The sequence below is a fragment of the Camelus ferus genome, chromosome 30, assembly GCF_009834535.1.
Source record: "Camelus ferus isolate YT-003-E chromosome 30, BCGSAC_Cfer_1.0, whole genome shotgun sequence".
In the NCBI taxonomy this organism is placed as follows: domain Eukaryota; kingdom Metazoa; phylum Chordata; class Mammalia; order Artiodactyla; family Camelidae; genus Camelus; species Camelus ferus.
Window position 1 is genome coordinate 23,981,894 of NC_045725.1, and position 12,566 is coordinate 23,994,459.

The window sequence follows — 12,566 nt, forward strand, 5'->3', positions numbered from 1 at the left end:
GTACCCAAATGTCTGCCACATTGTTATTTTAAAATATGGGAAAAGGGAGGAATTACCTAAATGTCTAATAATAGGAGTTTCCCAAATAAATTATGGTACAGCCATACAGTAAAATGGGAATATCATGTTGATATTAATACTCATGCTTTCAAAGCTTATTTCAATGACACAGGATAATCTTGCCGCAAAATATTACAGTTCTAAATCCAACTTTTGTATTTAGCTTAACTGCTGTGTGTGTTTGTGTGTGTGTGTTAAGAGAGTTTGGACACATGTAATATTACACTTATCATATAATGGATGTCTCTGGTGGTAGGACTTTGGATGATATTTTTTCTTATGTTTTTCTGGATTTCTCATTATCCCTTGTATAAACAAGTACCATCACAGTTATAATGAAAACAAATTAAATATGTCAGCCCTTACGGTAACCAAGCAATAGAAATATTTGGAGGGAAAACACAGTAGAGTACAGATATTCTTAAGAGAGGAAAAAAAGAAAAAGAATGAACCAGAAGAATGAGGCAATCTGAGGTTTAAAATTATTTACTAAGCTTAATTTCTGGGCCTTATAATTTCTATTTTGTCTTCTTGGGATGGTGGCCAAAACAGAAGAAGACAGGAGGGGCACTACTGGGGCTGTGAAATTATCTTTGTGTGGTAATACCAAGCAAAAGACAGACCAAAAGAACACATTTCCCCGTGAGTGACTATGAGTAACTTCTCCTGCCCGAGCCCAAGATATAGATTTGGTGTATGTTTGATCCTCTAATATCTCCCTAGTCCATAAGCAGAAATGAATGTGCAGTGTTATCTGCAATCCCATGAATAACATGAAACCTTCTAAAACACAGTAATTCAAAGAACTGATTACAGGTTGTTCCCTGCTATCCAAAAGCAGAGCATACCTATGAAATGTTTTGTAAGCCAAAATGGTGAAAAGCAAAGAAGGAACTATCTTAGGACTCATCTTGCCAGTGGATGCACAAAATAAAAAGCACAGATGCTCAGACACAGTTCAAAGATACGGCAGCTTGATTCTAAGCGCAGTTCCTAGGGAAGGAGCTTGTGGACGCCACTCACAGCTCAGGGCGTGCGCCGCCTCTGTAACGGCTCATTGCTACACAAACCCTGAATGCTATTTTCGCTTTTCGCCTTTTCCCATAAAAGTGAAAATCCTCTTTGGATTTCTTTTGGTTAGCAAAAACAAGTACTAATGTGGGTCTTTCCTAAAAGCAAATGGTGTAAAGGGAACTTTGAAAAAGTAGGGGAAACCTGTATTACACAGGAATAGTCAAGCAATGCTACACAGTACGCATCTGATTAGAAACAGGCTGCTTCAAGCCCAGAATACAGAACTGACCTGCCTTTAATTCTAGAACCTGAAGAATGAGCCAAGTGAGATTCAAAACCTCTTTCTAAGGTCCAATTTGTGATAACTGCTCCCCGCAAGCCTCACCCCTCATCTCACCCTCCTGATATTACACACACTCTCCAACACACGCCTTGCTCTGCCCAAGCATGTGTTCCTACCACATTCTTAACAGGCAGCCCTGCCATCCTTGTGTTGCTATCTCCATGTACTTCATCCATTCCTTTAAAAACCAGGCTGAAAAGGTAAATACCTATTTCAACAAAAGAGCTGTTTTCTTGCAATAATGAACCCTCTTTACCTTGTCGTTGTTGTTTTGTTTTGTTTTGGTTTGTTTGTGCTCTCTTTAGACAATCCTTCCCAGGTTGGAAGTGTTTCTGTCACAATCAAAGTCTTAGATGTGAATGACAATGCCCCAGAGTTCCCCCGATTCTATGAAGCTTTTGTCTGTGAGAACGCCAAAGCGGGACAGGTAAGGCTGCCTGTGAGGCGTGCACCTTGGTTAGCCCCCAACATGTGGAAATGACTGTTACAGATAACAAAATTTGCCATCAAAGTACCTCAGACTCCAGAAACTAAGCTTACAAAACAGAGTTCCCAGCTTCTGTACATCATGTTGCAATGGTTTATTTGTTAAGGAAACTACTTGGAGCTTCTACTACATTTTATGATCTAAATGAGGTTGTGAATCAAGGTGGCTTACCCATCTGTGAATCAAGGCAGTCACCCACCTTGTAACTGAACTGTATAGAACCAAATGTAATAACATGTGCCCTGGATCCTGGAAATGAGGGACCATGAATATCAGAAGAAAGAAGACTCTTTTCCTCAGTTTAGCACTAATCTTTGGAAATACTTGCAGTCGGGAAAGTTTATTTTTTAGATCTTCCCACCTCCCTTTCTTAACTTCTGGCAACAAGTATCTTGTTAGGAACTGCCTGCCCTATTCTCAGAACACTCTGTTACCTAGAACTGCCTACTCTGAATCCTCCCTCAATTCAAACACTCATTTTCTTACTACCACTCGTGTCAGATTTGAGAGGAAAAGCATCTGAAGGAACAAATTTCTACTTACTTGAAATAGCTTTAGTTCCATAATCTTCAGATGTATTTGCCTATTTTTTAAAGTCTGCTTTTAAACTTAAATGAGTATTTGGTTGATTAAATCCCAAGTAGTGTAACTGAAAACTGAAAAACATCCTAAGTGTGCTTGGAATGGCCGTGTGTTAGCGTATGCACCAGCTGCTGCCCGCCCCACACCACTCGTCCATACCCCACAGCACAGGCCATCTCCCCTCTTCCGCTCCTGCTTTTTAAAGACTCTTTCCTCTCTACCTATGACCCAACAGATTACGTAACAGTCCTACTAATTTATTTCCCCCAGAGCATATTTTATGGTCCTCTGGATTGTGGCTGGGGGCGGTTCAGGTGCAAATGATAAGGACTCAGATTTTGGGTTTCTCACTAGAATGCAGCTTCTGCTTTCACTTCTCGTCCTCACCTCCCACATCCTTCAGCAGAGAGACTCTGTCTCTACAACCAAAACTTATATTCGCTTCCTGAACTCACCAAAGATTGACTCAACACATCTTAACCATTCTACTCAAAACAAAAAGTGACTCCCATCCCCCAGAGGGGAAAAAAGTGTTCTGCAGTGATTCTGATCTAAATGATTTCATCCATTGATTCTTGATACTCAGTGCAATGGTCTATATAGCACACCTAAATTTTTTCAACAAGTCTGAGATAATTTTACTCCCGTATCTACTGATATTCTAGCCTAGAATGACCTGAAGTATTATGCAGCTAATAAAAGTTACAATGAAGACTTTTCGGTGTAAGAAATGATCTATGTTATTATGAGCAAAGAAAGGAGGTATAAAAACACATACATACTTGCAGTAATGTAAAAATATATCTGTATGTGAACAAAGATTGGGAGACAGGATGCAAAAATAGCCATGGTTACTGTGCTACAGGAGCTGAGATTTGAGTGAGGGGATTTGGGCCTTTATTTTAATAATTTTTATATTTTAATATAACAAATTATGTATATTACAGAAATACTACATATACATTTTGTTTTATGTAAGACTGTTACGACAAATACATAATACTTTATATTATAACAAGAGACTTATTTTTAATCTAGACTCTAAAGAGTAATAGTAGCATGTAAATTAAACTCTCTCCCCCTTCAAAAATGAAACATTTCCTTTCTTAAAGGGCTTCAGACGAGAAGGACAGGTTTATAGCACGTTACCACCTGTCTTGTTTGTGGAGCACACGTCTTTTAAGGGTCTATTATACAGTCCTTTGAAGCACAGTTTATCTGTGAATTCAAGTTCAGATCATGAGGCACAAGTCTGTCACAGTCTGTCATATTTCTTCTTTAGCCCAAGATACTGAAAATTCTCCTCTGATTTTGGCTCTGGGGCATGTTTTGAAGATTTGCAAAAGCACACAGCTCAGTAGACACGTCTGGTTTGTGAAGAATCAGGCCTCCTTGTGTTAGATTTGTCGGACATCACGGTCAGCTTTGCATCTGCTGAGCTCTGCGTGTGTGTTTTAATCTTAGCAAGCAGCCATGAAAGAAGCCCAGAAAGAAATCAGACCAAATCCCTGGTGCTGGCTCAGGGCCGCATGACACTGCTGAGCAGAATCTTGCATGGCAAGTGGGGCTGAGGATGAAATTGGACCTGCCGGGAGAGTGGAGGGCGGGAGAACGGGCCCTGGTGCTCCTGACCTGGGCCCAGAGGCAGTCTCTTTGCTCAACGGTTCTTTACAGCCCTGTAACCAACCCCAGGTCCCCACCTCACCAATATACATATATACACTTCAAAGGTCAGATGACCTGAAATGACTTTCCAATTGCTGCCCAAGTTATACACAATCACCTGTTTATAACAGACATCAAGAAACATGTCTTCACACGAGTGGAGCTCTAGGCAAGATGGAATGTACAGGATTTGTCTCAGCAGGGATGGGACAGTGGGGTGACCCTCACGTGTGCACAGCACTGACACCAGGCCGGACTGTGGGGCAAATTTATCTTCAGCGCTCTCCTGATCCCTCTCCTTTATTACAAGTCCACTCCCCTGACCTTTAGATTCAACAGAGGCCAGCTGCCAGTTGGGTTCAGCAGGAGGCATATCCTGAGATGGAGCTCTGGGCCAAGATGTTTTTTAAGGAATGCCCTTGGGGTCAACACCGGTGGAAGGGAAGAGCTTCTGCAGGACTGGGCAAAAGGAGAAGTCCAGCTGCGGTGCAGACACACTAACAGCCCTGGATGGCTCCACTGGAATTCTAGAACCAGGGTTTCACTGAGTTGAGATGGGAGGGCCAGGCCTTTATGCTATCACAGCAGCCACTGGATGTGGGAGGATGAGGAAGGAAGAGGTGACTGTGGGTAGGTGGCTCTCAGCAACTGAGACAATCTCCAGAGACTGATAGCTGAAGGCATCAAGTGCTTCAGTGGGGGGATCTGAGCAACACCGTGTTCACCAGCAGGCCCCTTGCAGGAAGCTTCGTCCTCTGTTACATAATCTTCAGCATCCGGTGAGGGAGCACAACCCCCCTTTACAGGTGAAGAAAGTCAGACTAAGCAAGCCCACCTCGGCCCTCCAGGTGACCTTCAACGTTCCATTTTCTACCCTGCTAACAGCCAGCTTCTAACAGCAGAAGTGTCGCGCCTACAGAGCCAGGCCCAAGAAGGGTAGGGGGAGTGTGCGCTATTGGTTGGTAGGAGAGCAAACAGAAAGGAAGGAGACCATCCCTTCAACACCTTCTCTGTGGCCCCCCAAGTCTGTCTGCCAATGTTTCAACTGTGTATTTCACACTGCTTTCTTTAGCAACTTTTTCATCATGGTCTTCAAAGCCTTCATGATAACTTACTATTTTGAAAAGTGTTGTGGAAAAGGCAAAATTTTGGCCAAAGAGCTCAAGAGGAAGCCATCCCGCCTCTCACTCTCCTCGGCCCCAAGCTTTGCTACTGGCTCTAGTCTGTTCTGTACATCCCACCCCGGGAGTCTTGTGCTCTACACTTTGCCTACCTGCCCTTCCTGCCCTTCCTGCCCTTCCTGCCAACAAAGAGTGACTTCCCCGGGACCCATCCTCTCCATTTGTTTTCCATTAACCTGACACAGTCAATGTTGTATCTGCTTCCTTCATTCTAGGTATTGGTCATTTTTAAATAGGAGCCTCTCAAAAATAGCAATTTGACCGTAGAATATTAACCCAAATGTGAGGAAAGGAAGGTGAAGTGAGAGGACAAAAAACAGAAACAAGCAAGACCTTGTGGCATAGCAGTTCTTTTACTCAAAGTCTTTGTTTAGACTGCCTAAAAATGGCTAGCCTTGGGGAGAGAATAGTACGTTATGTCGACACCTAACATCTAAGGTGTTTAGGTAACATCTACCCTGTGCCTGTTAACATATTCAGGCCCAACAATAAACCAAAATTCAGTTCTGAGCTGTGTGATGGCACAGTTGACTGTCCAGGGAAGCTTCAGGATGTCCTTCTAGTTAGGTAAAACAATCTGCTACTGGATTTCAGGGTGTGGGGTCTCATCTGCCCTTGAAACTCTTCTTGTTGACTCTGATTCCCCTGATTTCATGCCCTCCCCTAGCTGGTCCAGACAGTGAGTGCAGTGGACCAAGACGATCCCCACGGCGGCCAGCACTTCTACTACAGCCTGGCTCCCGAGGCTGCTAACAACCCCAACTTCACCGTAAGGGACAACCAAGGTAATCAGTGGGCCACCAATGTTCTCTACAGCCTGGGCTGGACACTGTGGGTTACTATTTACCATGCAAACTGTGTCAGAGGTCACCTGCTCTTTAATAGCTGGGAAGACATTAATGCTAATTTGTATGGCCTTTTAAAGTTTTGTTTCAGAACATCAAAGACAAAGAACGTCCTCTGCTGATTCTGAATCTTTCATTCATTCAGTCAGTTCATAGGAGTTTGAGTGCTGGCTCTCCCTTCACCCCGGAGAGCAGCCATGTTTGTATGTTTCTTAACTGTGGGAAGACTCCTAAGAAAGGTGATAGAGAGGACTACATAAAGAGAGAAACCTGAGGGAATGTTCCTAAGCAAGGATCAAAGCAGGAAACTGGGGAAAGCTCCCAGAACAAAAGGGAGACAGAGGCTAAGTAACAGAGAGCAAAAGGCAAATCCACAAACGCAGTGAGTAAGTAGTTCCAGCACCGAAACAATTTTATTACTTCGGAACAATTCAGAAATAGCCAGGTGGGGTTCCTTATTCCAGAAAGTGCTTCCCACTACAGCTCTGCTGAAATGAAATCCTGGACCCCTCTTCTCCCAAAGCATTCAGATCAGCTAAGGAGTTCACAGACCTCACACACTTTTCACTGGGCACAGATGGAAAAAGGAGGGGCTTTTGTTCTCTGGCCAGAGGATTTTCAGAGGAAGCTCAGAGCAAGTGAAAAAATACTTTAAAGCTATCAAATGAACCCTTCTGTTGCTAATTCTGCCCTCAAATAGCTTCTAATCTTGGGAGGGAGGGGATCACCTCCCTGAGTAGCAGTAGCCTCATTTTTATTCCAATTCTAAAATATTATCACTTTATAACAATCTAAACAAAGGGCAACAAAGAGTCATGATTTAGGCATACCCAGTCTTAGTCTCAAACATCAACTGTTTGAAACTTAAAGTATTAACTCCGCCCCACATGATATTCTGCTGTTAAAACTAGGGAATATCAAACCTGGTTTCTTCTAAATGGGAAGCATTCTTCCAGATCATCTCTTTAAACTTCTACATGAAATCATCAAATCACTGTGCTAATTCTGAAAGGAAGAGTAATATAAATTATAACAACAGAAGTACCTCACTTAAATATCTTGATATTTTTACTGGGTCAAATTTTGAAGTATTCATTTATAGACTTCACCTGGAAACCCTTCCTGCAAAAAGTCATTTCAGCCCCTTCAGGATTGGTTTTAGAGTGGAAACCCTGAAGCAAAAAATAACACATTATACTGTTTCTTCAAATTTTCAGCTAATTGCCACTACATTCCTTCACTCTGATATTTGTCAGAATCAACACAGAAACAATATGCAGCAAAATGCTGCAAATTTCTTAGCGATGACTTTGGGCACCAATTCATGAAGCCCATACCTTAAAAAGATGGGCTACTGGAACACAATGACTGTAAACAGAAATGACTTATCTCTTGGAAGGTTTTCCAAAACAGACGTCAGCACAACTTCAGTAGAAAGAATGAACTGTTAATCTGCTCATGACAATTACCCTTGACCATCCTTTACTGAGGTTCATTAAAAATTGGCCAGTATCTGATGTGGTGGATCTACTGTCAAGCCCCCCAATTCCTGTGCCCAAAACATGGTATTGATTTATGAACACGATAGTGCACTATCTCAAGTAAAGTCTTTCTTACTTTTTTTAAATCCCCAAAGCTTTATTTGACATTATCAATAATCTTATAAAATGTTAAGGAAGTTACTAACCTCTCTGATTCTTATTGTCTCATTTGATAGATAAGGAAAGAAAGCAAATGGCCCAAGATCAGAGAGTAAACAGCATTAAAATTGGGACTAGAAGTCGGGACCTTCTGTTTTAGCTACAAAAAAAAATTGTCACCTTGGAAACAGATACTACTTCCAAGTGGGTTATTCAAGCTCTAATTCCTACACTCAACAAAAACTTTACAAATGGCTAGACTATGCCAGCTTTTTTCTAGGATTAATCTCAGCAATGTGATGCTCTGATTTTTTTTCTTTAATCTTAAGTAATTCTGAGATCAAGAAATATCTGATGTGTAGTAGGCATGATGTAATACTTATATGAAATTCAGTTCTTGTCTGGGATTCTAAAGTGTCATGAACTGGCCTCAATTAAAATGTAAAATAAAAATAAAAAAGATTTCTGTTTTGAGAAAAATTTGATTTCTGGAAAAAAATTAAAACAGTGAAGCAGAACTAATAGTACTTAGCTATTAAATCTGGAAAACACAAAAGAGGGTGGATTGTGCAGTAGGGAGAAATATGGATACAACCTTCAGGTTGGCAACCAACTGCCAACTTAGACAAAAGTCCAAGTACCTAGCACATAAGCACTCAATATAATGACCGCTACCATGGAAAAGCAGGGGGAGGAGGAAGCGGAAAAGTAAATTAAGGAATAACGGCTTTGTCAGAACAGGCTAAGTTACACTGTGGGAACAAACACCACCAAAATCTCAGAGGTTTGATGCAACCAAACTTAGTTTCTTGCTCACATAAAGCCGACTGTGGGTCTGAGCGACCAAGGACAGCTGCCCGTGTAGAGGCTCCCAGGTTGTGTGTGTCTCCTTCTCAACTGCTCTTCCACGTGCTGCACAAGGCGAGAGGGCATGACAACCACATACCAGCTACTACATGCTTCTGCCTAGAAGTGACATGAATCACTTTTGCTCATTTTCATCATCTAAAGCAAATCATACAGACATGCCCACACTCAAAGAGGGTAGAAAAGTATAATCAGTTATTATATCCAGAAATATTGATATCGGTATGAATAATGTTTACTTTAGTTAGGCTCTCAGAATTTTTTAAGTTCTAGACTCTTCCCCGTGAAATGTGAACACATCCAGAAGATCCTTCCATACTGATGATGTCAGCTTTGGGACTCACTGCTTATATGTTCTAAAACATCTCTCAAACCTTTCCTTGGCTGAAAAAGATACAAGCTCTGCAAAAAATATATCTGATTTATAATTCAAACCCACTCAAGAAAACTTGAGCATATAGATGAAAAAATAAAAGATTCCAAAACATTACACTAGGCAAATATATAGACACACACATCAGCTTTGTGGAAACACATCAAACAATTTTGCTAATCCCCTTTAAAACGAAGGGGAAAAAAAGTAGTACTGAATTTTCACTAAATTCACATTAATTGCTTAAACTCAGACCACCAAGTAGCAGGAAATTACAGGGTGTGTCACATGATTAGGGGATTTCAAATAAGCTTCTGCTAAATGAGCAGGTTCATCAGAAAGCACAGGAGCTGGTGAACACATTTCAAAGGCATGGAAGAAAATAGCAAAAGATGAGAATTCCAACCAAAGTGGCAAAGATAAGCAATCTGCCACAGCCACGTGGGGTCCTCAGCATTCCTTTCCTGGAGGCACGAAGCAGCACCCGGGCCCTGGAGAGCTGCTGAGCAAGAACTAACGGGCACCACAAGTCGCCAGTGATTGCTCACTTTTGTCAAGCTCTCCCAGGGACATTTCAGTTAGATCTGAAGTCTGACAGTTCGCCCTGGGCACTTTATGTCACAAAGGGTAAGACAGACTCTCAAAAAGGGTTTCTCTCCTAGACCTCAGGGTTTTGCCTAGAAGCAAGGAAAAATCTTGGTTTCTGACTCCAGTTGCTGATCCCGACAAGCCTGCCATGGCTGTAGTCAAAGGCCTCCCGGGATGCTACCCCTTCCCTCTCCTCTGCACACCAGGTTCCTGCCCCCGGCTTTCCCCAATTCCCCCAATTTATTCACTTGTCGGTTCTTCCAGTTTCCTCTCCCCCTCCTCTTTCTTCTTCTGTTTGTCAATCCCGGAACCTGTCTTCTGCAGATAACACTGCCCGGATTCTAACTAGGAGGTCTGGCTTCCGGCAGCAGGAGCAGAGTGTCTTTTACCTGCCCATCCTGATCACGGACAGTGGGCAGCCAGTGCTGAGCAGCACGGGCACGCTGACCATCCAGGTGTGCAGCTGTGACGACAGCGGCCACGTCCTGTCCTGCAGCCCCGAGGCCTACATGCTCCCAGTCAGCTTGAGCCGCGGTGCCCTCATTGCCATCCTGGCCTGCATCTTTGTCCTCTTAGGTGAGTAAGTGGCTCCTCTCTAGCCTGTAGGGACCTGCAAGTGCTGACTAGATACCGTTCCCTATCACCCTCGCACAGCTGTCCACAGCTGGTTTTCCACACTGTGCTTACTGAAAAGGTGGCAGAGTAATGCTGGAGAGAAGTAACGAAATTGAAGAGAGTCCCTTCCTTGAAGGAACTCATGGCCTCTTTGACCAGATCAAAGCATACTTATTTATCAAGCATCTACTATGGGCCAGAATGCCATTCTAGATTAATAAAACAGAAATGTCCCAGTCTTCACACAGCTTACTTCAAAACAAAACAAGTTCATTTTGACGTTCTAGAACCAAGATGATAATTTGGGGCAGGATAGATGATGAGCTTTTCTAACCCCCTCTTTTCAGATAAGTAGCAGCCAAGTCACAGAGAGGTAGTGGCAGGCCCAAGGCCAAATCTCAGAGGCAGAGCCAGGACTGAAATGCAGGCAGGCCCTGCACTGTGCACCCCTGTATCTGAGCAGCACAGCCCTTCTTCCAAATATTCATCCCCAGATTCTGGAGGTGGTAAATGGTAAGAGAAGGGGGAAAGGACAGGGAGTCCTCAGAGAACAGGAGACACAGGTGGGTGACATTTTAAATAGGTGGTCAGGGAAGACCTCACTGATTAGACCTTTGAGCAGAGATCTGAAAGAACTGACAGAGCGAACCACGTGCACCTGGGAGGATAAGCTGTTTGGGGGCATTAGTGCCCCCTCCAGGTACCATGGCCTCTAAGCAGCGCCAGTGTGCCTCTGCTGGTGAAATAAAAAGGTATGATGACAGGCCAGTGGGAGAGCACTGTTGGGGTAGAGGATCCTTTCTTCCTCATCTAAAGTCATCTGCAAAGCAGCCACCCAGCTCCCTAGTACATAAGGCCATTCATGCTATTGTTTTCAAAATCCACACTGAAAAACAAACAATAAAACATCTAAACCAACTCCTGAAACCAAAGAAATATCTATACATGTCTCCCAACCCTTTTGATTGAACTAAATCATAGTATAAATATTTTGCTTAGAGAAAAGCAGACTTCGTAACATTACTCAATATGAAAGAAATCCTAGCACTCTATAAGGGAAAAGAGTAAAGCACTGGGGATTTAAATTAGAACTTAAGCCCTTATCTCAGGTTTACTTCCACACCAAAAGACTGAGTCAGACCAAAGAAAGACGGTCTGACTGCAAAATGTCAGTGCTGGATTGAATTTCTAGTAGGTCTGTGGAATACACTTCCCCCAAAACATTTAAAAATACACGTGGTTTAATTCTGTCGTTTTAGTTCAGTGCTACGGGGAGAAACTGCATAAAGAAGTAACCTTTCTAAGTCCTTGGATCTCTGGATCAGAGAGAACTGTTAAGAGTTTCAGGTCCCTTTCTGTATTGACAAATAAAACCCTCTTGCAATTCCCCGAGCGTCCATAAGGTGGCATTGGGAATCCTCAAGTGCGTAACAGGATAACCTGCAAGAGGCCTTTGAAGAAACTTGCTCCTAGGAGAAATTTCCAGTCTGGCTGTCCTTACTTCTTCTTTGGGAAACGTCTACATTGTAAGTTCACCCTAGCCCACAAACAGTAAAAGGAGCCATCATTACAGAAAGACTGATTTAAACAGACTAGCACGAAGAGGCTCTCAAGTCAGAAGTGGTGTGCAAGGAGCAATTTATTTTGTGCAACCCCCAACCCATTATGTCTTGTCTTTTGAACTGTACAGGATAAACAGACAGTTTTCAGGAGCGAAACTGAGCAAAGCTGTCATGAAATCAGTCACAGCTTTAGGCACTTTCATTTCTGAGAGTGTACATCCCACAGCAAATATAATTCATAAAACTGAGCAAGACTGAATTACAGTTGATTTATCCAAAGAAGCACTACATTTTGTGGACCATTAAATAAACATGTTAACTTTGACTATGGATTTTTTTCATGTGTCAAATATGTATCTAGTTCCTGGAAAATCTCATAGGCCCGATGCACAGTGCCTATATTGTGCATAATAAACATTCCCAGAAGTGCTTCTCTCCTGTCAGGGAAGCCTTTCAGCTGAATAGGTTTTTTCCCAAAATTTGATTTTCAGGAGGTTATAAAATTATTGTTATTTAGATCAGATTACCTAAAAAATAAGATATGTAGCAAGCAATCTTTACTTTTCAAGAGTTCTATAAACTGTGTAATTCTCTATCATCAGAATTTCTTTCAGTAGAAACTCAAGACTTTCCTAATTTTGTTTCCCAGCATTTTCTAAAATACCACACCTATCACTTCAGCGTCAGCTGTGTGAAGGTCTTCCCAGTCCCCTAAGAGGAATTAACTGGCTCTGCTTCTGTATT

At 42.4% G+C, this 12,566-nt stretch overlaps 1 protein-coding gene and 1 long non-coding RNA gene across 3 annotated transcripts in view; one reads left to right on the forward strand and one right to left on the reverse strand.

Annotated features, from left to right (window-relative positions):
• CDH20 (cadherin 20) overlaps positions 1 to 12,566 on the forward strand; it is a 179,161-nt gene that overhangs the window by 162,873 nt on the left and 3,722 nt on the right. The window contains exons 9-11 of the mRNA XM_032470507.1: positions 1,723 to 1,844; positions 6,000 to 6,117; positions 9,970 to 10,221. Coding sequence (XP_032326398.1) covers positions 1,723 to 1,844; positions 6,000 to 6,117; positions 9,970 to 10,221 — 492 coding nt within the window. The remainder of the gene's footprint in view (positions 1 to 1,722; positions 1,845 to 5,999; positions 6,118 to 9,969; positions 10,222 to 12,566) is intronic.
• LOC106729356 overlaps positions 1 to 12,566 on the reverse strand; it is a 173,884-nt gene that overhangs the window by 20,289 nt on the left and 141,029 nt on the right. The gene's annotated exons all lie outside the window — the stretch shown is intronic.